This window comes from Pistacia vera, unplaced genomic scaffold (genome assembly GCF_008641045.1).
Source record: "Pistacia vera cultivar Batoury unplaced genomic scaffold, PisVer_v2 Contig575, whole genome shotgun sequence".
Classification (NCBI taxonomy): Eukaryota; Viridiplantae; Streptophyta; class Magnoliopsida; order Sapindales; family Anacardiaceae; genus Pistacia; species Pistacia vera.
This window is the reverse complement of record NW_022196418.1, coordinates 679,077-703,670: the sequence shown is the minus strand read 5'-3', so window position 1 is coordinate 703,670 and position 24,594 is coordinate 679,077. Positions and strand designations below refer to the sequence as shown.

The window sequence follows — 24,594 nt, the reverse complement described above, 5'->3', positions numbered from 1 at the left end:
TACACATACCCAAGATTTATCGTAACGACAAGTTGGTACCCAAAAGGTTTTAAAATGACAAATAGGTACTTTCCGTCATGTTCTGTTAGTGATTTCTGTTTATTACTGTTTATTAATAGTGAAAAGACTAAAATGCCCTTAAAAGTTTGAATTTTAGTTTTTTATAAATTTGAAAATTTCAAAAAACCCCCTAAGTTTACAAATTTCACTAAATACCCCAATATATAAAAATTTTATAAAATAACAAAAACACCCCCCACCCGCAAGTGCCAGATTCCGGCCACCACCGCCGGAATCTGGCCGGAAAGTTGCGTTACGACACAGACCCGTCGGATCTGTGTCGTAACGCGTCGATCTGGCCTTTTCCGGCCAGACCCGTGGCTGATCTGGCCGGAAAAGGCCAGATCTACGGCTAGTCTGGCCGTCGACGCCGCAAAACTCCATCTGCGGCGTCGAAGGCCAGATCTGGCAGTAGATCTGGCCTTTTCCGGCCAGATCAGCCACGGGTCTGGCCGGAAAAGGCCAGATCGACGCGTTACGACACAGATCCGACGGGTCTGTGTCGTAACGCAACTTTCCGGCCAGATTCCGGCGGTGGTGGCCNAATTGACTCTCTTTAACAAAACACACCATAATAGGCCTTCATGAGTTCGTGTTCTCTATATTTATAAATAATTTTAGTTGATGCCGACTCAATTCAAACCATAATAAAGTTGTGTCCAAGTCATGTATAGGGACCATCAAGACTTTTTCTTCGTATGACCTTTGTGAAACTCTCTCCGCAGTTAAAACGAGGTCGTTGCACCAAATCGAGACTTTCTTCATAGTAGTGTCACAAAATCATTCAAATACAAAAATATAATATCTTATTTGAATATCAGAAGAGTTGTTGTGAAAGCCAGCTATTTGAACACATGCACATTTCTTAATCCACTTAAGCTACGTTGATCATGATCAAGCCGTTGGCAGTTGCCGATCCATGACCCTGTCAAAACGACTACGTACGGAGTCTCTCCAGTGTTAACTGTTAAGCTATTAAAGTAGTTTTAAATTTTGGTATATTTTATAACTAATAAAAAATAGTTTGGGTTTACCTCGTTTTTGTAGGAGGTGATGTTGGGGAATTTTGCTCGTAAATAAATAAAATAACCGTAGGGGAGCGGGGAAGTAGGTAAGAAAAGTCAAATGGAAAATGAGAATCTCTGACAGCCGGTTTGACTTGTGTCGCTGTGGGCGCCGTACCCTGGTCAGTATTTGCCGCGTTCTGTGCTGCCATCACGAGAATAAACTCTCTCCGGTTGGGTAAATATCTTACTCGTCCAATTAAAGCAATAAATTTTGCCACGTCACACTTGTTTTCCTTATTTGAAATTGATAATACTAAAATTCTAAACAATATATTAGTAATCAGTAAATGTTACAAACTGTTTTTTTATAATTAATACTTTCATAATTATAAATTATTAGATTAGAGTTATGAGAGAAAATTTATGAAGTTAAATTATAAATATTTAGGATTGTGAACAAAAATTTATAAGATTGAATTATAAATATATATAAAAAAAATATTTAAATTTAATTTTTTTATCAGATGCATTACATTCGGTCCTTCTAACATTTTTCTGAGACATAAAACGGCGACGTTTAGTTGAAAAGCTGTCAGTGGGACCTGTAATTCACAAGAAACTTTTGGCTGACAGGGGTGTCATCTTCCTTGTGACTCTATCCTCCAATACGACTATCTCTTGACCGAAGTAAGGAAACAGTTAATGATTTGATTATTCAAAACATTAGTCTCTGGCCCCCGCCCTCTTCTCTCCTTCCTTCCTCGAAACTTCCCTCTCTTAATTTCTCAAAGCCACTCAGTCAAATCCTTCGCTGCTTTGTTCACTGACCTCCTCACCCACCACCGAGGTATTTCTCCTTTTTCTCTCTATTATTGTTATTGTTATTATTGTGTTTTTTCATTTCTAATTTGTTCAGCTCAGAAATTTGCTTTGTTGCCGGAAAACTTTTGATTTGAGTATCGAATTGGTTGCTTTGTAATTCTAATTACAAACGCTACTGGATTGATTAGTCAACGTAACTAATATAAGTTTGACTTTCTGCTTCGGCAACGTTACCAGTTTAGTACTGCAGCAATCTGTCTGTTATTGTTGTTGTTCTTGGAAGAAAAACAGGTGTTTGGATTCGTTTCTGAAACGGTTTATTTTTGACTTTAAAGTTTACCTTTTTATTTTTTTTAATTTTTGTGAGAACCGTTTTTGATTCTATCATCTGTTGTACTTGGAGTTCTGCTTTGTAGTTTTGACTCTTTCTTTTTTTTAATTTTTAATTTTTATAAATTTTGAATCAGGTGAGACATTGGGAATTTCGCTTTACATGAAGAGGTGGACTACTGGGCTTATTTATCTTGATTTGTTGTTTGGATATTGTATTGTGAATAAGCTATAGTTATGAGTTACCGGTCAGGGAAGTTAGTGAGGTTAGTTTACTAATGTTGTGATTACACAATTTTTAACAAGTTGAGATTTTCTGGTGATTTATCACTTCATTGTGCTTCTATTTTATATATTTTTTTAGGTGGGTGCATTAGATTGACTTTATACTTGATTATGTTATGTGTTTTTCAGGTTTAATGATTGGGATTCAGATAAAAGTCCTGAGGGACAATATTCTGGGAATTATGGAATGCGATCGGATAAATTCCGAACTACAATAAACTCATTTTCAGAGAAGTTCCAAAGAGGGTTAGAATCTGGGTCTGAGAGGTTTAAGGGGTTTAGAAAAACATTGAGATCCTACTCGTTTAATAGTTTTGTTAATAAAGGCTTGGGATCTGAGAAGAAGGTTCTTGACCCACAAGGGCCATTCCTTGAGAGGTGGAATAAGATATTCGTATTGTCATGTATGGTTGCCATCTCATTGGATCCTTTGTTCTTTTATGTTCCTGTGATTAACGATAATAAGAAGTGCCTGACCTTGGACAGAAAGATGGAGACTACAGCAAGTGTGTTGCGTTCATTCACGGATATCTTTTATTTACTTCATATAATTTTTCAGTTTCGCACTGGGTTTATTGCTCCCCCTTCTCGGGTATTTGGAAGGGGTATTTTGGTTGAAGATACTTGGTTAATAGCAAAGAAGTACCTATCATCATATTTCTTAATTGACATTCTTGCAGTCCTTCCACTCCCACAGGTAAAGGGGTTTCTTTATGTCCTGAAAATTGTTTTGTCTGGGGCATTTGTACTGTTTAATAGTTTCTTTTTAGATTGCAACTCAGTTTAGTGTGGTGGGACAAGTAATGACTTGATATATAGTATGCAATTACTTATGAGCACTCTGCAAAAGGGAGTTCTGTTTGTTACATTTGGTGTCATCCAAGATATTGAAAAATTTTCCCTGCTTTTTGCTGGACCATTTAAGCTTTCTATGTTTCTACTTGTTTCAGTTTCTTATTGTAAGAGACTTTTGATTCTATTGCTGGGCTTTGCGTTGTGTGACTGATAAGAATAAACACTCCCAAATTGATAAGAATTGGGCGGGGCAGTGGGCCTTGGATAGGAATTGGGTTGGACAGTGGTCTTTTTGTAGGTTTGGGTAGAACTCTCCTTGGAAAACCGGCTTGCCAAGGGAGGGTGCCCAAGCCTTTATAAACCACATGCCCACCATTTTTCCCTCTCAATGTGGGATCCTAACACTCGAGAAGTTGGGCACCCTCCCTTGGCAAGTTAGTTTTCCAAGGAGAGTTCTACCAAGCCTACAAAAAGATCACTGTCCAGCCCAATTCCTATCCAAGGCCCACTGTCCTACCCAATTCCTATCAATTTGGGAGTGGGTTCCTATCAAATGGTATTAGAGCAGGCCCCACCTTCTGAGCCCACGCAGTAGGGCTCAAATGGATCCCTTAAGAGGTCGAGAAGGAGAGTTGCTGACAGGGTTCTAGGGCCTGACAGGTTTCTAGGGTCTCATAAGCTTCTAGGCGAAGTAAGATTCAAAGGGAGGGCAGTAAGGCTGACGAGGGCAGGGTAGCCGATGAGGGTGAGTGCTTTTTGGAAAGAAGACCAACGAGGGTGTTGGGTCTCAAAGCGTGGGGGAATGTTAGGATCCCCCATTGAGAGGGAAAATGGGTCGAAACGTGGGGGAATGTTAGGATCCCCCATTGAGAGGGAAAATGGGTCGAAACGTGGGGGAATGTTAGGATCCCACATTGAGAGGTAAAAGGGTGTGGGCATGTGGTTTATAAGGGCTTGGGCACTCTTCCTTGGCAAGCCTGTTTTCCAAGGGTAGTTCTATCAAAGCCCACAAAAGAACCATTGCCCAGTCCAATTCCTATCAAAGACCCCCTGCCTAGTCCAATTCCTATCAAAGACCCCCTGCCTAGTCCAATTCTTATCAATTTGGGAGTGGGTTCCTACCAGTGACCTATACATACCCCTTCGTAGAAGTTGCATGCAAGATTTCAAACTCCCAAATTGAGTGTATTTTTCATGTTAACTGTAAATTCGATATCTAAGCTTGGTGATTTATTTGAAAATATTCTTTGTTCCCAAAGTTTTAGTCTTAGTTACTTTTATATGCTTATGTCCTTTTCAAGTGGATGTCATTTTTCTTGGAAATTAGTTTGTGGACTTCTTACTTGGTTCTATGTGTGCAGGTGGTGATTCTTATTATCATTCCAAGACTGGGGGGATCGGAAGCTCTGAATACGAAGAACTTGTTGAAATTTGTTGTTTTCTTTCAATATTTTCCTAGGTTTATTCGAATATATCCGTTATACAAGGAAGTTACAAGGACTTCTGGTATACTGACTGAAACTGCATGGGCTGGAGCTGCATTTAATCTATTTCTTTACATGCTTGCTAGTCATGTAAGTTTGATTTGCAGATTTGCTGTCATTTTATGTTAAATATTTACCTATAGCTATGTTGCATCATCTTTGCTACGAACAAGAGCAGAAATATTGCATCATATTTGGTAGTTCATTCCCTTGTTTGCACATGCCAAGGTCTTTAAACCTTGAAGATACTTGAAGGGAACAATGGTTAATTGCTTATTACGATTTATAATGCTAGTTAAGGATAGAAAAATGACAGCACTGTCACTTTCATGCATGTATGCGTGGAAGTTTATGCTTACCACAGATAGGTTGAGTTTTGAATGAAGTTACATATATATGTAAAATGTGCTGCCAAATACATAAAGGGCATACTCTTAGAAGGATTAAAATAAATTTTTGACAAATACAGTAGTGGTTACTTGTGAGGTGAAGATGCATTCTGTGTAATGTTCAGAAGACCTAAATAGCTTTGTTGGCTGGCTTCTGTCAAGTTTCAATTACTTATGAGTAGTGGTATGCTGAGTCATTAGAAGTTTGAAGATTGTTTTTTTTTTTTTTTTTTTTTTTTAACTTTTGGCTGGTTGGGTTTTTCCCAACAAGGAGTCCACCACAGTTCAATTTGTGAGTCTGCTCAAAAACTTACCATTTTATGTGAGCCAAGAACGTTTATTTCACGTACTCCTAACTCATCTGGTTACATTATGCTGTGATACGAACTGTGATTGTCTCATTTGGTTGAACTTTCTGATTACTAACTTTTAAGATTTTCTTACAGATATTTGGAGCCTTTTGGTACTTGTTTTCTATAGAAAGAGAAACAACTTGCTGGAAACAAGCTTGTGTGGGTCATACTAGGTGCTTTTTGTTTTGTGATGATGGTGAAGGAAATGGTGCATTACTAAGTGCTGCTTGTCCTATACAAACACCAAATACAACACAATTTAATTTTGGAATATTCCTTGACGCTCTTCAATCTGGTGTTGTGGAGTCAACATATTTTCCAAAGAAGTTCTTTTACTGTTTCTGGTGGGGCCTGCAAAATCTGAGGTGTGCATGTATAATATATTTACTTTGTTTTTCATGTTTATATTTTTGCTAAGGCAGATTCGACATCTTGAATGATGATGAAATCAGTAATCTTTATTTGCTTGTTTGCTACTTGTAAGAACTGATGGTTAAGGCTTTGGAAAGTTATCTACTGAATGGTTTCTATAGTTGTTATCCTGTTGATTTAGGCTTGTAGAATCCTGGTACTCGTGGAACTACTGTTTTCTGATGCATCTATATATTTTTCTTCTTGATGTATTTCTGTTCTTATTCTTTTGATGGATGCATGTGCTTACAGTGTTCTGATACATCATGGTTTTCTTCTTTTATGTCTATCTGATATCTTTCTTCTTTTTTGCAGTTCTCTTGGTCAAAACCTTGAAACAAGTACTTTTGTCTGGGAAATCTGCTTTGCAGTCTTCATTTCAATTTCGGGCCTGGTTCTATTTTCATTTCTCATCGGAAATATGCAGGTAGTTTGGTGCCCATAAATTTTGTATTTAGAGGTTTGGTATATTTGGATCATTATAGTGGTTCCTAAATGTTAAGTATAACACATCATTCTTGTGATAATATAGCTTACATTATGTCTTTATGTTTGAGTTGGTTTTTAAAAGTTGTGCATGAGACTTGGGTTTCAGAAAACAGGCTATTAATATAGATTTTGATGAATTGAAATTGCTACGAAACAGACATACTTGCAGTCTACAACTACAAGATTAGAGGAGATGAGAGTGAAAAGACGTGATGCGGAACAGTGGATGGCCCACAGATTGCTCCCTGATACTCTGAGGGAGCGAATAAGGCGTTATGAGCAATACAAATGGCAAGAAACCAGAGGTGTTGATGAAGAGAATCTGCTCTGTAATCTTCCCAAGGATCTTAAAAGGGACATAAAGCGTCATCTCTGTTTGGCTTTGCTCATGAGAGTGAGTTCCTCTTTTGTACTACAGTTTGTTTTCTTTATTTTGTTTACCCTTTCTCTAGAGTTAGAGCAGTGCTGGTGATTTCTTAACCTGCATTCGTCTTGTGGATGTGTTTAAGGTGCCAATGTTTGAAAAAATGGACGAACAACTTTTGGATGCAATGTGCGACCGTCTCAAGCCAGTGCTGTACACTGAAGAAAGCTACATTGTCCGAGAGGGTGACCCTGTTGATGAAATGCTCTTCATCATGCGAGGCAAGCTATTGACTATAACTACCAATGGTGGAAGAACTGGTTTCTTTAACTCTGAATATCTTGGGGCTGGTGATTTCTGTGGTGAAGAACTTCTGACATGGGCTCTGGATCCTCAGTGCTCTTCCAATCTCCCCATCTCAACTAGAACTGTTAGAGCTCTTACGGAAGTTGAAGCCTTTGCTTTAAAGGCCGATGACTTGAAGTTTGTTGCCTCTCAATTCAGGCGGCTTCACAGTAAGCAGTTGCGTCATACTTTTAGGCTTTATTCACAGCAGTGGAGGAGTTGGGCAGCTTGTTTCATACAAGCAGCTTGGCGCCGCTATAGTAAAAAGAAGCTTGAAGAATCTTTACGTGCAGAAGAGAATCGTTTGCAAGATGCACTGTCTAAGGCTGGTGGAAATTCACCAAGTTTAGGAGCCACCATTTATGCCTCAAGATTTGCTGCTAATGCACTTCGTGCAATTCGGCGTAATGGTACTCGTAAGGCAAGGGTGCCAGAGAGGGTACCACCCATGCGGCTTCAGAAGCCAGCAGAGCCTGATTTTACAGCTGAAGAACAATAGGTAAATTGTCTTTAGCTATATGTATGGATAGTTTTGTTGTTGTAAAAAAAGAAAAAAATTGAATTGTTCAACCCAAGAAAGAGGAAAAAACATTGTAGAACAGCACAGTTTATGTAAATTAGTTTGTATATGAAAAACTCTCGTCCTAGTGACGATAGAGTTGTTGTTCTAGTTAAGTGATCAAGTGCCGATAAACAATTAGAACTTTTGCTGAAGTGAGAATGATGAATGTTGCGTCTATAATGAAAATAAAGCCAAAAGGATCTCTACCCACAAGTGCTTCCGCTTTTAATTTGGTTGTGTTATTGGTCCTGTTTGAAAAACACAACCACTCACCTATCTTCATATTTTAATCTTCAGAGACTCTCTATCTAGGTTTTATTAGTCATATATTCGAGCTTTTTATAGATGTTCAAAATCATAATCTGCTCAAGCTCTGTTACTTTATATTTATTTAGTATAAAGGTGTGCATGGTTGATTTCATGTATCCAAATTCCAAACCTATGACTTTGTCTTTTTTCATTTAACGACCGTATATTTTATAATATAACACAATAAAGTATCTTTGCTGGATATGGAGGATCCCAAAAAGTCTTATCATGATTCACGTGTTCCACCAAACCACCAAAATTCTCCATCTTAATTTCCTTAAGTGCTGATTTGTTAAGGACATTCCTGCACTTAAATATAAATTTGCTTGATTGAATATTCAACTAATTTACTAGACATGAAATTTAAAATTGATTCCAGTCGTCGGGCTCCAACTTGGAGTAGCAAAAAGTTTTCTTCATCTTTTTGAAAAAACACATACTGGTGGAGAAATTAAAGCAACTAATTAGCATCTGATGCCATCCAGCTAACTGATCCCATTCGCCTAACCTGATTGCAGAACTATTTTTCGGACAAATTTGCGTATCGAAATCCAAAGACTTTCGCCTTCTTCATCATGTAAGTGATTCTACACAATAAGTTTTAGCAAGTCAGTGAAAAGTCTTCGGTTTAGCTGTTTTTAAACTACTGCTTTGTATTGTGCAGGTCGGCGGGTCAGCTTCAGACCTTGAATGTAGAGGAAGGTAGGAAGGAAGATGAAATTCCAATTGAAGGTCACGATCCTAAAGGGATTTGGAAACGCTTGAGTTCGAAAGTGGTAATTAAAAAATTTGACCTGGATTCTCGTTGGGGATACGGGACTTTTCTCACTGCTTATATGATTGTCATCTTCATGCATCCTTTGCATTACTACTCTTATGTGATCAATCCCAAAAAAAATTGCCTTGAAATCGACAGTGAATTGTATGCCACGTTTGCCGTCGTCGCCTTCTTCAACACTTACATGCTTCTATATGTTCCCAATGTCATCAGAAAAATCTTTGCGGGAACTATTACTAAAGAGAAGGGGATAGAACATTTCATGTTTACTCAAGTACCCGTCTTGTTGATGACATTGGTAAGCTCAAATCTTTCACGATTTCGTTTATTAATGAATAATTTCAGATTCTGATCATACTTTGTGCTGTAATCTGTGCAGACGATACTTCCAGATTTGACAAGGGGAACAACGGATAGGATATTCTTGACTACAACGAACTTGTTTCTTTTCGGATACATGCTTCTGGTTATTGGACTCTCGATAACTATTAGAAATGCCTCCAAGCATACAGGTTTCATTGCCAAAGCCAAATGGGCAAAAGCTGTGTTCAATCTTTTCCTTTACTTGCATGGAGGTCATGTAAGTTTTAATTCAAATTCAGTCATCCCTTATTTGTCGTAATTGATGAATAAATTCTGACTTTCTGGTTCTGAATTTAGGTATTTGGAGCAATTTGGTACTGTTTTGCCATCGACAGAGTTCTAGTATGTTGGAGAGATGAGTATATTTTCAAGAATACATTGAAATTTAGTTCTTTTGTTTGTGGTAATAAGAATTTAGAGAAGCTAAGTTGTCTTAGAACGGCACGAGCTGGTGGAAATAACACAGATTTTGGAATATTCAAGGACGCTCTTCAATATAGAATTGTGGAAATGAAATCATTTCCGAAGAAATATTTATTCTGTTTACGATGGGGTCTGCAAGTTCTCAGGTTTGTGCGTATCTTTTCAACTTAGTTGATACGTGGATTACATTATTTATTTATTTATTTTTGCAGTTGTTTCGGTCAAAATCTTGAAGCAAGTACCTTTCCCTTGGAAAATATCTACGTGATTTCTGTAATCATCTATTCCACGTTGCTATTTGTGTTTTTAATTGGAAATATGCAGGTTGGTAAATGTTCTATTTGTCTCAATATGCTTAAGATTAAGCACATTAAATTTAATTTCTATATACGAATCATGCTTCCTATTAAACAGACATATCTACAATCCGAAAGCGAAAAACCAGAGGATATCAACAACATGAAGAGGGAAGAACGCTTAAAATGGTTAAAGAAAGTGAGTAACTTTCTTTGTAGCCTCCTTCTACTGCAGATATTTACTCCATTATTCTCATAAAACACAAACATTTAGATAATCTTACAGATACAACTCTATTGAGTTTAAGGCAAAATAATTTAGCTTTTGATTTGAATCCACAAGCATTGGTTGGACGTTGGATGTATTCTCATTCTTGTTCTTAAATGCATATCAAGCTAGAAGAGTTGGGAAAATGGGAAGAACCATCTTTGAAGGCGCTGTTTTCTCGTATCAAGCCAGCTTTCTATGGTGACCGAACTCTCATTGTCCGGGAGGGAGAACCGATTAGTGAAATTCTCTTCGTGTTGCGAGGTGAAATATGGACATACACTTCGTCCAGGGGCATGGATAATAGCAATAATAACAAAACTGATTATGTGAAAGAGGGTGGATACTTCGGGAAAGAACTTGTGGATTGGGTTAAGGACCCTTCATCCAACTTCCCAATCTCAACAAGAAATGTTCTAGTGGTTAAGCAAGTGGAAGCCTTTGTTCTTACGGCCTATGACTTGAAGCATGTGCTCATTGATAATCCACCACCAGCAGCAAAGAGAAGCCTGATATCATCCCTAAAGAACAATAGATTTGTCAGATGTTTTGATATATAACTTAATTTTCGGATGAGAATATGAAATATTTGACACTTATCCTGTACTTTGATGTGTCCAACTATTATAAGTTTATGTTTGATGTTGCTTCAATTTTGAGCAATGACTCTAAGATTTCGCTTCTGTCTGATTAAAGAAATGCATGTAGTTGTTGAATTAAATATTAGACTCCGTTTCTGTTACGGTTATTCTTATTGTTTTATGACTATGTCATATACTGCAAGTTATCGCCTTCTCAAAGTTTACGAGGATATTAAAAAAACTAAAATTAATATATAGTTGCTAGAGAGCAGTGAAGAAGGAATCACAATGATTAACCACTACAGCGTGACTTGATGGTAAAAGAGTAAAAGAAGGTTACATGAGTTCCTGAGTTTAAGTCCCTCTAAACACTAACAAGGATGACCACTATGGTCCTTACTCGGCCGACAGGTTCAAGATCCTAGAGGATTAGTTTAGGTGAGTGTAAGTTGGTCCGAACACCTCCTATGATAAAAAATAAAAATAAAAAATAAAAAAATAAAAACTATGATTAAAAAAAAAAAAAAAAAAAAAAAAGGCAAATCACAATGATTTCGGACAATCAAAGTACTTACAATTACAAACAATTTCAATTTGCCTCCATCATATTGTTATTAATTTTAATCTCAAAACATATAAAATCTCACAAGTCTTCAAACATCCCCTTTTGCTTAGATACAAGGAAAAATGGTTTGAGACATCAACTTTGATGCTTTTGTTATCCTAGGACTAGTCCTAGGCCTACTTTACTTCTTTTTGCAGTAGAATGAATACTAATATGAGCAATTCTTCCACCAAAATTCTTCGTTGCTACAATTTGCATTACTCTATGACAAGTTCTAAATAAGTTAGAGCTTAATCATAACAACCCATTGAAGTGCTTAGTTGTTGTTAAGTTGTCATTTCACCTAAAAGCTCCGATAACATGTGAAACATATTCATGCACTTAAATACAATTTTCATCAAATCAGTCTGGAAAAAATCTAAATTTAATTTGCTTCCTTTTTGCTTAATTGATCAACCCGCAATTATGTCACTAAGCATTGAACTAATTAAAGTTCTGATACGCTTAACAAATTCACGTGTTAAAAAGTTGACAGGGAACTGCAATATTGTCTTGCTGCATTATTTAACATTGAACTAATTAAAGTTATGATACGCTTATAAGTAGTACCCATTATAAGTCAGTGTCAACCACAGGCCTTGGATTTAGAGGGAGGGAGTGATTCAAGGGAACGAGGAAATCCTCTATCATCATTTTAATTATCTTGTTATGCCTGCCTACCCGCACCCTTGCAAAAGATACTGGATTGGATGAGTACACATTTTGACATAGAATCACGTAGGGGGTTCCTGGTTTATATCATTTTTTGTATGGGTGTATAGGCAACAAACCAGTCGATTCACTAGATTGGTGATGTAAATTTAACAACCTTCATGCATGTCGCAGGGTTTTGGGCCTAGGTAGATCTCACTCTCAAAAGCTAACTCATGAGAAGAGGGAACCCAACCATATATATACACTATAACTATAACAGTCTAATGAATAGATTATGGGATGGATACAAATATAACTTTAAAGGGCTATTTGGATGGGGTTAATATTGGATAACTAGGGTAATATTTTTTAAATTGAGCAGAAGACGATGTTTGGTTGGTTTGTAAAAAATTATTCCTGAAATATTTTATGACAAATAGTAGCATTTGGGTGATAAATTGCCCGGAATCTTAATACCCTAGGGGAGGGAGGGTGCTGTTATTAAAACTTACCCAAGGTAATATAATTTTATTTTTCATATTGCTCCTAAACAGTTGAGCATTTAGTCCAAATTAACCTTATATTTGTTAAGATCTACAAAACACTCAATTTACTCATACAGACTCTTTTGTCCTCACTTTTTAAATTTCCTGGACGACATTGTCCTTGTTATTATTATTATTTACAGAAATGACATTGTACCAAGAGCTAGCCATCACCGCTAGCCACCATGGACCGTCATCGGAGGCTGCCAAAAGTCGTCATAATGTCATACGACTAGTCGTATATGGCCAGCCGTGTGCCAGTGATGCCTTTTTTGACCATGGATCATAGATCTATGGATCTATGGTCGAAAACAACCAGATCTATGGCCGTGAAACAGCCTACGTTTCACGGCCAAAGACTTGGCCATTTCATGGCCATTTCATGGCCATGGCTAGATTTATGGCATTGCCGGTGTCACAGCCAGATCTATGGCACTGTCAGTGTCATGGCCAGATCTGTGGTACTGTTGGTGGCCGCCGATAGTGGTGGCTGGCTACCCGCAGTGGCTTGGGGTGGGTAGGGGTGCTTTTGTTAAGTTTAAAACGTTTTTGGTTGCTAGGGTGTTTTTGTTAAATTGGAGAAAGTAAGGGGTTCACAGAAATGATTCAAAAAATAATAATAAAAAATTATTATATTAATATTTAAAAAGGAGGACAATTTAGTAATTTATATAATATACATACCAATTTATCCTCTCAACTAAACATATTATTCACCAATTTATTCGAACCAACCAAACACATTTTTTAAACATTTCCAGTAATTTTCAAGATGATTTTTTATTCCGTTAATATAATATCTTCTATAATAAAATATTATATGATCCAAATGTCTCCTAACAGGTTGTAAATTGTAATGTTATTGAGCATAAGCCAAATTGTACTAAAATAAAAAAATCCTCTTAAAAATACGATAGGGTTTGGAATATTCGATTATGCTATTAAGTTTGGTATTGTAGAAATGAAACAAATTTATAGGAAGAAGTTTTTCTACATTTTACGATGGTGCCTGCAAACTCTTAGGTTTGTGCATATAATATTAAAATATATTTATACTTGATATTTGGTCAGGGTTTAGGTTATGTTGGGTGATGATCCATGAGGTCTTCTAATATTATCCTGCCTTAAATGAGCTGGTAAATTATAGCTATTAGAACCTTAAAAAACATTTAATAAATAAGTACTTTTTAAAAGCGCTTTAACTTTTGTTGGCTGAAATTAATGTTTAGTTTTGTAACCCACACGAATACACCAGAAGAACATGCAAAAACATTTCTCAGCTTTGTTTGCCGAATTTTCAGTACATTCCTTTTCTCTTTGCACTTTTTTTACAACTTTTCTCCTTTTTCTAGTTAATTTTTAACCAGTGAGTTAGCGTAACAATAAGATTGACACTCAANTTATTCTTCCTTTAACTCACCAACACTCCACCAAAATTCTTCGTTGCTACAATTTGCATTACTCTATGACAAGTTATAAATAAGTTAGAGCTTAATCATAACAACCCATTGAAGTGCTTAGTTGTTGTTAAGTTGTCATCTCACCTAAAAGCTCCGATAACATGTGAAACATATTCATGCACTTAAATACAATTTTCATCAAATCAGTCTAGAAAAAATCTAAATTTAATTTGCTTCCTTTTTGCTTAATTGATCAACCCGCAATTATGTCATTAAGCATTGAACTAATTAAAGTTCTGATACGCTTAACAAATTAACGTGTTAAAAAGTTGACAGGGAACTGCAATATTGTCTTGCTGCATTATTTAACATTGAACTAATTAAAGTTATGATACACTTATAAGTAGTACCCATTATAAGTCAGTGTCAACCACAAGCCTTGGATTTAGAGGGAGGGAGTGATTCAAGGGAACGAGGAAATCCTCTATCATCATTTTAATTATCTTGTTATGCCCACCTACCTGCACCCTTGCAAAAGATACTGGATTGGATGAGTACACATTTTGACATAGAATCACGTAGGGGGTTCTTGGTTTATATCATTTTTTGTATGGGTGTATGGGCAACAAACCAGTCGATTCACTAGATTGGTGATGTAAATTTAACACCCTTCATGCATGTCGCAGGGTTTTGGGCCTCGGTAGATCTCACTCTCAAAAGCTAACTCATGAGAAGAGGGAACCCAACCATATATATACACTATAACTATAACAGTCTAATGAATAGATTATGGGATGGATACAAATATAACTTTAAGGGGCTATTTGGATGGGGTTAATATTGGATAACTAGGGTAATATTTTTTAAATTGAGCAGAAGACGATGTTTGGTTGGTTTGTAAAAAATTATTCCTGAAATATTTTATGACAAATAGTAGCATNGTGAGATAACTTCTCCCGTACCCGAGAGTGATGAATCCTCTATCAATCCACCATAGTCTTGATACACTCTTTGATGCAGCCAATCACCACTGTATTGACAGCTCTGAAAAGAACTGCGTTAGCTAGTGTCAAACTAAACCATTCGGTGCACAAGGCGCTCCGATGATCTCAAGTCTAAGGATCACATGCACTACCATTCGTTAGAGGATTTGTTCCATAGACACTGGGGTTACCATCCATATGGAATCCTCTAGTAGGTCAATCCAGTGAACTTATGGGGTGTAATCGCCTACAACAAGCGCCCATGTGTTGCACCAGGTTGTCACCAAACAACCTTGACAAGTGAGATCAGTCACTGCCTTTCAACAGGGTCGTTCAACACTATGATAGCCTTACCATATTATCTGTGCCCTTACTTCAGAAAAATACTGGGGCTACAAACGTTTCTAAAATGGCCACCATATGTGCTCATAGGGTTCTCACTATCAAGATTTGAAACACTTGATACCCTCGTCATGGTTCTACCATTCTAAGGACATATAATAATACATATTGCAATAATAATGATTTACACGATATAGAATAAAATGCCTTTTATTATTGATTAATGAACATTATTACAAAGAGTCAATTCTACAATAATTGATTGGCTCTAGGGCATCTACTCTAACAGCTTACCTAAGCTCTGACCACTTATGCTGACTAAGCTCTGCATCACCCTACTTTTACAAGCATAACAGAAGTCCCCTGGTTTTTAAGGTTTGAGAATTGAACCTTGGAAACTATATATTATGTCGTGACTTGATGCTTTCGAAGAGATTCTGGTCAACTCGACTTGATTGAAAAGAGGTCGAGGTGACACTTTTATGCATGCGACCTGAGATGGTCATTATTTTAAGGATGAGCGACCTGCTCTTAGACCACATCAGTGCCATGATTTTGATCTTCCGAAGTTCACAACTTGATTGCACTTGGAATTCTTTACTGAAGACAAGGGATCGTGTTGCTTCAGAACTGATACACGTTGAGAGTAGGATAAGATCGAAGAGTCACGTCGCTTTACAACTGACAAGACGAAGAGTGTTCTTCTTAACGACCTCTTCAGATATTATCCATTGAACTTTTGTAGCGGATACATTTAATGAAATACCTTTTGTTCTGACAGACGTGTCTTATGCGCAATAAGTGCCAGCCATGCGCATTAAATGCGAGCCATGCTAAAACGACATTCCTTATCAGAGCATTAAATGCGGACATGGGCGTATTTAATGTGGAGGAGGGAGAACGTGCTGTCGCTTGAGTTTTTCAACAGAAGAGAACGACGATTTGGTTTCTTGAAGCGTGATGGTCACTCTTCTTTGCTGATCTGCGACATGTGGTTGAGATCAATGGTAAGATGCGTTTTTCTGCCCAAATATCATTCGACTTAGGGAAACCAAAGCGTCATTTCCTTCACTATAAAACCCTAGGTTTACTTTAGGCATTGTCACAATATTCATCTTCTTAGAGAGAGCAAGAGATTTTCGTGAGCTTTGATTCTTTGCCTTTCAAACTAGTGCGCACTTGATATTCAAAGCAAGAGGATTCATTCTTCTCATTCCAGGAGGTAAGGATGGTTTCTCTTGCCATTTTTGCTATTTTTTGCTTTCAATAGTTTCCATATGATGACAGTCTTCTATTAGTTGATCGGAGATGTAATCTTCTCCTTGGGCTCGAGCCATGAATGGTGGCTTTGAGGTTATTCTATTAGGGTTTTTTCTTTTTTTTTTTTTTTTTTTTTTTTTTTTAAAGGGTTTAAGGGAGGAAGTATTTACTTTCTCCTCCACGTCATCGTACGAAATAGTGTATGAGGACTAAACGATTCCCTGCTTGTCGCTTTTACGGACCGCAGTAGAATGGACCCCCCAACGACTAGAGCCAAGGAAGGAACCAGTTTGCCTGTGCAGGATGCTCCTACGGGTCCCCCTCAAGAGATCCTACCGGTGATGACTGCCAAGGATCTTGAAAAGGTAGTAGACTAATACGCTCTCTGCGTGGAGGTCTTCCGAGATAGGACACGCATAGCTCGAAATCTGCCACAGGGGCTGGCTGCAATCTTCGAGAACATATTCAAGAGTGAAGGGTTGATCCCCTTCCACCCTTTTGTCAGGTCGGTCCTCGATCATTTCAGGATCGCACCGCTTCAGCTCACGCCAAATGTGTACATGATAGCTGTGGTTATGTACATTGCGTGCCATGAGAGCGGATTGGGCGAGCTAACCACAGTAGAGCTCGGTTGCTCATACATTCTGAAGAAAAGTAAGGACAGAGATTCTTACTATCTCTCTAAGTGAACTACCATCGAAGTGGGAATACACAATTACCCAAACAATGTAGGAGCATACGAGACGGAGTTCTTTTTCTTTTGTTATGATGGCATTTGTTATTTTCAGGATCCAAGTAGGTTTTCCTTTTTTATGAATTTGTGAACTCTTTTAGTCTTCGCTAACGAGCTCCCCTTTTTTTTCTTTGTAGTTAACAAAACGACCAGGTTAGAGCTCCTCGGCGATTCGGATAGGATTACTGCCTTCGGCTTTCTACTTGAAGAAAGTCGCGATTCTAGATTGCTCGTGACGACTGCGAACTTACGGAAATACGATTTCTTCAACTCGGAAACGACCCTAAATCCCCCACCGAGTAAGTTTCGTACCCTTGGTTTATTCTTTGATTGTGCATGTAGTGAACTGTTTTACTAATGATGTTCACATGCAGCACCTATGCTCCAAAGGTGCCCAGATCACCACGACTGAGGCAGTTCACTTTCCCTCGAGTGGGCACCATCGGACAGACTAGAGCTGTTCCCAACGGTTCCCCCATCGGAGGGGTAACATCAAGAGCTTTGGTATGACCTATAGGGGCTCCTCAGCCTTCAACTGTTCGCCCAAGGCAGAAGACGACGACCCAACGACCTAAGAAGAGGAGGCAAATTTAGACCAAAGAGTCAGAGTCAGAGTCTGAATCAGAAGACCTAGGCCTTTAGTTCGGGAGGTCGTAGCCCTACCAAGCATTCCGCTAGGGAGGGTCTACTGGAGGTGCAACCAACATTGCCATTACTTTAGGAGCACCACGAACAGGATAGAGTGAGGTTGCTGACCCTGGAAAGAGGCCGGGGAAGAAATCGATACGCGACACGACTCCTACTGGAGGCGCGGGCATGGACACTCCAGTGTTGGATTCGATGGGACAACTTCCAAATCATCTACAGCCAGTGGTTTTTACCCTGTTGGAGTGCAGACTTGCAGAAACATTTGAGCAGTTCATGGATTCCAATCATCTAGACCTGATGTCCACATCTATCCAACACCTGAGCAAGGTAGAACGAGCTGTCCTCGACGAGGACTACATTTATCTTTTCTAATAGCAAGCTAACTTTTACTCTTTTTTGTTCGTAGGCTCTGCTCTCCATTCAATTGTCCCTACAAAAGGTCTGGCTGGGAGCTACCGAGGGGGAGGTCGCACTGAGAAAAGAGAATGCGCGGCTCAAACAAGACTTAGAAGTTGCTGAGGCAAAGAAGGAATTATCCATCGCATCAACGAACCAGTACCTGAATGACAGGAATGCTACTCTTCGCATGGTGGATTTTTAGAAGGCTGAGCTAGAGAAGTACAGAGAGGAGATAAAAGAGCTCCAGAGGACAGTGGCCAGACTCTCCAAGGAGGCTAGCGAGAAAGACCAAGATCTTAAAATGACCTCCGAGCAGGCCTTACGAGTAGAGCAAGAAAGGGCCGAGCTATGGGAGGCCTCCGAGAAGCAAAGGTTGGTGCTTGAGGCTGAACTCCAAGCTAGTCAGGGAAGAGTCACTTCGTTGACTGAAGAGATACAGCGTTAAGGGGCGGAGATCGAGTCGAAGGTTGCTGAATTGGCAATTCAATCCATCTATGCCCGACAACCAAAGAATCCTGAAATATATATTTCCGACCTCCCAGAGGAATACCAACAAATTCTTAGCTCCATGGTGTGGCTTGACGATGAGGATACAGCAGAGGCTGCCCGAGGACCCGATCAGGGAGAGCATTCGAGATATGTCCCCGAGGAGGTCGTAGTCGGCCAAGTGGATGGTGATCAGCCTAGGGACGATGAGGTCGCGCCTCCAAGAATTGGGGATGAGGGCCAATAATTGCTTTTGGAATCTTTTCCTGCTCGTTTATGTACTTCCCCTTATATTAATGAAGAAATACATACCTTTTTTTAATCTTTCATGAGTATTTACAATTTCTGTACCCTATGTTATACATGAGATCGCATTCTAACTTTATAATAACATTGGAACAAGTCTATGCGAACAGAATTATAACAAGTCTATGCGAACATAATTATACACTTGGAAAGGTAATTCTTTTATTTACAAGGAAAAGATGAGCTCGGAATTACTGATAATATGGTCGAAGATGTTCCGTATTCCAAGCTCGCGGTACTTCAGAACCATTCAGCCTTTTCAGATGATAAGTCCCCGGCCTTATCACTTTGGCGATGCAGTATGGGTCTTCCCAGTTCGGCCTTAAAACTCCCACACTTGGTTCTCTAGTACCGAGAAAAACTTCCTTTAAAACGAGGTCACCAACCTAGAAGTCTCTTCTTCTGACCTTAGAGTCAAAAAACCTTTTCGTGCGTTACTGATAGGCTGTTATTCTCAATTGAGCCTTGCCGCGATGTTCTTCAACTGGATCCAGACTTGTGCGTATTAGCACCTCGTTGTCTGTCTCGTCGAACAGGTCCCTCCGAAGTGAACTAGTTCCTACCTCCATAAGGATCATTGCTTCGTAGCCATATGCTAGCGAAAAAGGGGCTTCTGAGGTAGAGGTTCTCGGAGTTGTCCTATATACCCATAGAACTTCAGGAAGGTCGTCGGCCTAATTTCTCTTGGCTGTGCCAAGTTTGGCCTTCAGAGTGTGCTTGATGGTTTTGTTGACAGCTTCAACTTGACCATTTGCCTACAGTCTTGCAACCGAGGCGAACTTCTTATAGATGCCCAGCTCGTCGCAAAATTGCTTGAACTCCTCGTTATCGAACTACTTCCCATTATCAGAGATAAGGGTATGAGGAATCCCATAGCGGCACACAATATTTTTGAAGATGAAGTCCTTGAGCTTTTTGATGGTGATCGTGGCCAGGGCTTTGCTTCAACCCACTTGGTGAAGTAGTCTACCGCGACCACCGCATATTTGACCCCTCCTCTACCAATTGGCATAGGTCTGATGAGATCGATTCCCCACATGGAGAATGGCCAGGGGTTGGACATGGTTACCAGCTGGTGGGAAGGAGCTCGCGATACGTTTGCGAACCGCTAACACTGGTCACACGTTTTAACAAAGTTGTAGGTGTCTTCTTGAATCAGGGGCTAGTAATACCCTTGACGAACAACCTTGTTGGCGAGAGATCGTGCGGCCGTATGATTATTGCAGATCCTTTCATGTATCTCTTTTATGATGTAATCTGCTTCTTCATCGGTTACACATCGGAGAAGAGGGGCGCTAAACCCTCTCTTGTATAGCTGATCTCCTATGAGTGTATAACAAGCAGCTCTTGTTCGTAGGGTTCTTGCTTCGACCTTGTAGTTGGGCAAGATCCCATCTCGGAGATACTAAATGATAGGAGTCATCTAGGAAACTGATTCTGCTGTATTCATAGCCTGTTCGGTCGAGCTGACACCGGGGGCCTCAATGAACCGAACAGGAATACTTTCCAGTGCATCCAAGTCCAGCGACGAGGCTATCTTTGCCAAGGCATCTGCCACAGAATTGCTATCTCTAAGGATCTGTGTGATCGTGAAGTGCTTGAACGGCTCGAATACGACCTTAGCCTTCTTCAGATAGCAGATCATATTTTCCTCCTTGGCTTGGTATTCCCCCAAAATCTGGTTGACAACTAGCATGGAGTCGTTATGGATGCTGATCGCAGTTGATCCCAATTCTTTGGCCAATTGCAACCTAGTGAGCAGAGCTTTATACTCGGCCTCATTATTGGTCGCTTTGAACCCGAACTGGAGGATTCCATGAATACAAGTCCCCTCGGGACTTAGGAGAAAAAGACCTGCCCTGGCCCTCTTTTTATTCGATGATCCATCGATGTACAAGCTTTAGGTCGTCAGGTTTAAACAGTTTCCTGGGTGACTTCACCGGCTTGTTGCTCGGATTCCCTTACTGACTGATGGGAGAATTCTGAGATGAAATCGGCAATAGCCTACCCTTTGATAGTTGCTTTCGGTCTATATTACAGATCGAACCGACTTAGCTCTATGGCTCACTTAAGCAATTTACCTGATGCCTCTAGCTTCTAGAGAACTTGCTTAAGTGGGTAACTGGTCATTACATGGATTGTGTGGGCGTGGAGGTAAGGTCGCAACTTTCTGGAAGTGATCAGCAAGGCATAAGCCAATCGCTCCATTTTCGGATACCGTATCTCGGTATCTAGTAGACACTTGCTCACGTAATAAACCGACCATTGAACCCTGTTTTCTTCCCAAACTAAAGCTGCACTGACTGCGTACTGAGAGACGGACAAATACAAGAGCAGAATTTCTTGCGGGAGTTGCTTGGACAGAAGATGTGGTTTTCTGAGGTGCTCTTTAATGCTCTAGAATGCCTGTTTACACTCGGGAGTCCACTCAAACTTCTTATTGGCTTTTAGGATATTGAAGAATGGAAAGCAACGATCTGTTGCCTCGATATGAAGCGACTAAGTGCCGCTATTTGCCCATTGAGACTCTGAACCTGTTTTCGGTTGGTCAGGCTTTTCATGTCGATGAGAGCTTAGATTTTCTTGGGGTTGATCTCTATTCCCCGCTGGTTAACCATGTATCCCATAAATTTTCCTAAGGATACCCCGAATGAGCATTTGAAAGGATTGAGCTTCATTTTGTATCTCCAGAGGATGTCGAACATCTCGACGAGATGCGCTATGTGATCTGAAGTGACATGCGACTTGACTAGCATGTCATCAACATAGACTTCCATCGACCTTCCAATCTGCTCGGAGAACATTCAGTTAACCAAACGTTGGTAAGTCACCCCAGCGTTTTTTAGGCCGAAGGGCATGACCTTATAGCAATGCAGCCCTCGATCTTTGACAAAGGAGGTATGCTCTTCGTCCGACACATACATCAGAATTTGATTGTATCCCAAGTATGCATCCATAAAACTCAGTAGCTCGTGCCCCAAGGTGGCATCAATGAGCTGGTCGATCCTAGGTAGGGGAAAACTGTCCTTTGGGCAACCTTTGTTGAGGTTAGTGAAGTCCATACAGGTCCGCCACTTGCCGTTGGGCTTTTTCATTAGAACTGGGTTAGCAACCCAACTCGGGTAGAGGGCTTCTCGAATGGACCCATTTTGAAGGAGATTATCTACCTCGATTTTCAAGCAGCATATCACTCTAGATCCATCGCTTTCCTTTTCTGGTAGACTAGCCTGGCTTCACTATCGATGTTTAAGGCATGGCAATTGATGTCCGGGCTGATCCTGGCCATATCGGCATGCGACCATGCGAACACATCTATATTTTTTCTGAGGAAGCTGGTCAGGTCGTCAGCGAGCTAGGAGTCGAGATTGCTTCTAATCCTCAATACCCAACTCGGCTCGTTCAGGTCGACTGACACTTCCGATAGATCCTCAATTGGCCCATTGGAAAGGCATTCTTGGATACGAGGATCCATATTATCCTCGGCTAGGCCAGGCTATGGTTCAATCCGAATGATCGCCATTGCCTATTTGGGAATGCCACGGGGGATGCCTTTCCCTTTGCACGCCATCTGCACTACCCTCACATAGCAGTCGCGAGATGCGAGCTGAGATCTGCTTACTTCCCCTATCCCCGGACCTTGGTCACCTTAAATACTTTCTTGGAATTGAAGTTGCTAGGTCCTCTAAGGAATTGTTTTGAACCAGAGAAAATATGCATTGGAATTAATTTCGGAGGCTGGGTTATCTGCTACAAAACCTGCTGACACTCCTCTTGAACAACATTTAAAACTGACTTCATATGAGTTTGATAAAAAATTTCCACCAGATGAAAAGGATGAATTGCTGACAGATCCTAGTATGTTCGGGAGGATGGTGGGAAGGTTATTATATCTAACCATGACTAGGCCAGATATTTCATTTGCTGTCCAGAATTTAAGTCAACACATGCAGACTCCTAAACAATCACATCTAGAAGCAGCATTGAGAGTTATAAGATACGTGAAAAAGGAACCAGCTCTTAGGTTGATTATGTCTGCAAAAGTTACAAAAGATTTAACAGCATTTTGTGACTCAGATTGGGCCTCTTGTGCTGTTAGTAGAAAATCAGTATTAGGATACTGCATCAAGATAGGAGATTCTCTTCTGCCTTGGAAATCAAAGAAGCAAAATACCATAGCAAGATCATCTGCAGAAGCAAAATATAGAAGCATGGCTAGAACTGTTGCAAAACTAGTTTGGTTAACTGGCTTACTTAAAGAGCTTGATGATGAAGCCAAAATCTCGGTGTTACTTTACTGTGATAATAAATCAGCATTACAAATTGCAGCAAACCCCATGTTTCATGAGAGAACAAAACACATAGAGATAGATTGTCATTTTATAAGAGAGAAAATTCAAAGTGGTTTGATCATTACGAAATACATACCAACTGGAGAACAATTAGCAGATGTGATGATGAAAGGGTTGGGAAGGTTACAGCATGAAAAGCTTCTTTCCAAGTTATGCTTGAAAAATATTCATAAGATGCCAACTTGAGGGGGAGTGTTAAGATTCAAGTTGGTATATAGGAGGAAGCTTAGTTAGTTAGAAATCTGTTATGCTGAGCTGTAATTAGTTGAAGTAGTTAGAAGTAGTTAATTGATAGTTACAAGTTTATTTCTTTGTATGTAAACAGCAATGTAACAGACTTTCTTTAATAAATCAAAATTCTCTCTTTTCACGTTACTTGCCCCCAAATTGACAATTAGTTTACAAGAAACGGATTGGCCTATCCCTGCACAAACTAGTCGGGAGTTGGAGCAACTTCCCTAATGAGCCCATGGCAGGATGAAACCAGTAGACCTCAAGCCGAAGAATGGAGCCTGTGTAAGCTTACCCCCTCTCGAGTGCAATGTTAAGGTGACGCAAGGGTAGTTCTACTGTGTCATACTCTAGACCTAGTTAAGGGGCGCTCGGCCCACCAAAGGCATAGGTCTAAACCAGAAGGAAGATCTCTCAAACCTCGCAAATGCTAAGTTGGGAGACTACAAACATGTGGAGTCATGCAAGTGAAAACTGGGCTTAGGAACTGAGCCCCGCTTCAACATCCTCTTTTTTCCCCGGGGTGTTAGGAGCCTTCACCGTCGGTCAAACATTCTGATAGGGAAATTGGGCATCGCAAGTGTAAAGAGTGTACGAGGTTGAAAGGTTTCTCAAAGCATTCACATGGGGTGTGACAGGTGAGACGTAAGGTGTGTTTCCTCCTAGCAAATTGATAATGCTTTTTTAAGACTTTTTAGAAGGGAGGTGCTATGTGAAAAAGGAGTGTAGGAGCCGTTATGAAGAAGGAATTAGGCCATCCCTACACAAACTGGTCGGGAGCTAGAGCGGCTTACTTGGTGAGTCATGGCAAGACGAAACCAGTATACCTCGAGCAGATGAATAGCACACGTGTAGGCTTACCCCCTCTCGAGTGCGATGTTAGGATGCCGCACGGGCTGTTTCGCTGCTTCGATACTCTAGGCCCAAGACAATCATTTCA

At 39.8% G+C, this 24,594-nt stretch overlaps 2 protein-coding genes across 2 annotated transcripts; both read left to right on the top strand.

Annotated features, from left to right (window-relative positions):
* The first annotated feature begins 1,778 nt into the window (after positions 1-1,778).
* On the top strand, positions 1,779-7,751 carry LOC116109207 (cyclic nucleotide-gated ion channel 1-like). The gene is made up of 8 exons (XM_031395437.1): positions 1,779-1,914; positions 2,357-2,485; positions 2,634-3,201; positions 4,661-4,873; positions 5,619-5,890; positions 6,252-6,363; positions 6,583-6,819; positions 6,935-7,751. The coding sequence occupies exons 2-8, from the start codon at positions 2,457-2,459 to the stop codon at positions 7,631-7,633; spliced, it is 2,130 nt and encodes a 709-aa protein (XP_031251297.1). The 5' UTR covers positions 1,779-1,914; positions 2,357-2,456; the 3' UTR covers positions 7,634-7,751.
* A 124-nt stretch (positions 7,752-7,875) lies between these two features.
* Positions 7,876-10,818, top strand: LOC116109197 (cyclic nucleotide-gated ion channel 1-like). The gene is made up of 7 exons (XM_031395431.1): positions 7,876-7,946; positions 8,670-9,081; positions 9,163-9,363; positions 9,444-9,715; positions 9,782-9,893; positions 9,984-10,064; positions 10,262-10,818. Exons 1-7 carry the CDS (start codon positions 7,876-7,878, stop codon positions 10,691-10,693), a joined length of 1,581 nt encoding a protein of 526 aa, XP_031251291.1. The 3' UTR covers positions 10,694-10,818.
* The last annotated feature ends 13,776 nt before the right edge of the window (positions 10,819-24,594 follow it).

What these genes read in the sequence shown, in the direction of transcription:
- LOC116109207 (XM_031395437.1), top strand. Translation starts at nt 2,457, where the DNA reads ATGAGTTACCGGTCAGGGAAGTTAGTGAG. An exon ending in CGGTCAGGGAAGTTAGTGAG is followed by an intron (nt 2,486 to 2,633) that starts GTTAGTTTACTA and finishes TGTGTTTTTCAG; the next exon opens with GTTTAATGATTGGGATTCAG. An exon ending in GTTTGGCTTTGCTCATGAGA is followed by an intron (nt 6,820 to 6,934) that starts GTGAGTTCCTCT and finishes GATGTGTTTAAG; the next exon opens with GTGCCAATGTTTGAAAAAAT.
- LOC116109197 (XM_031395431.1), top strand. Translation starts at nt 7,876, where the DNA reads ATGAAAATAAAGCCAAAAGGATCTCTACCCACAAGTGCTTCCGCTTTT. An exon ending in TTTACTTGCATGGAGGTCAT is followed by an intron (nt 9,364 to 9,443) that starts GTAAGTTTTAAT and finishes TTCTGAATTTAG; the next exon opens with GTATTTGGAGCAATTTGGTA. An exon ending in TGGGGTCTGCAAGTTCTCAG is followed by an intron (nt 9,716 to 9,781) that starts GTTTGTGCGTAT and finishes TTATTTTTGCAG; the next exon opens with TTGTTTCGGTCAAAATCTTG.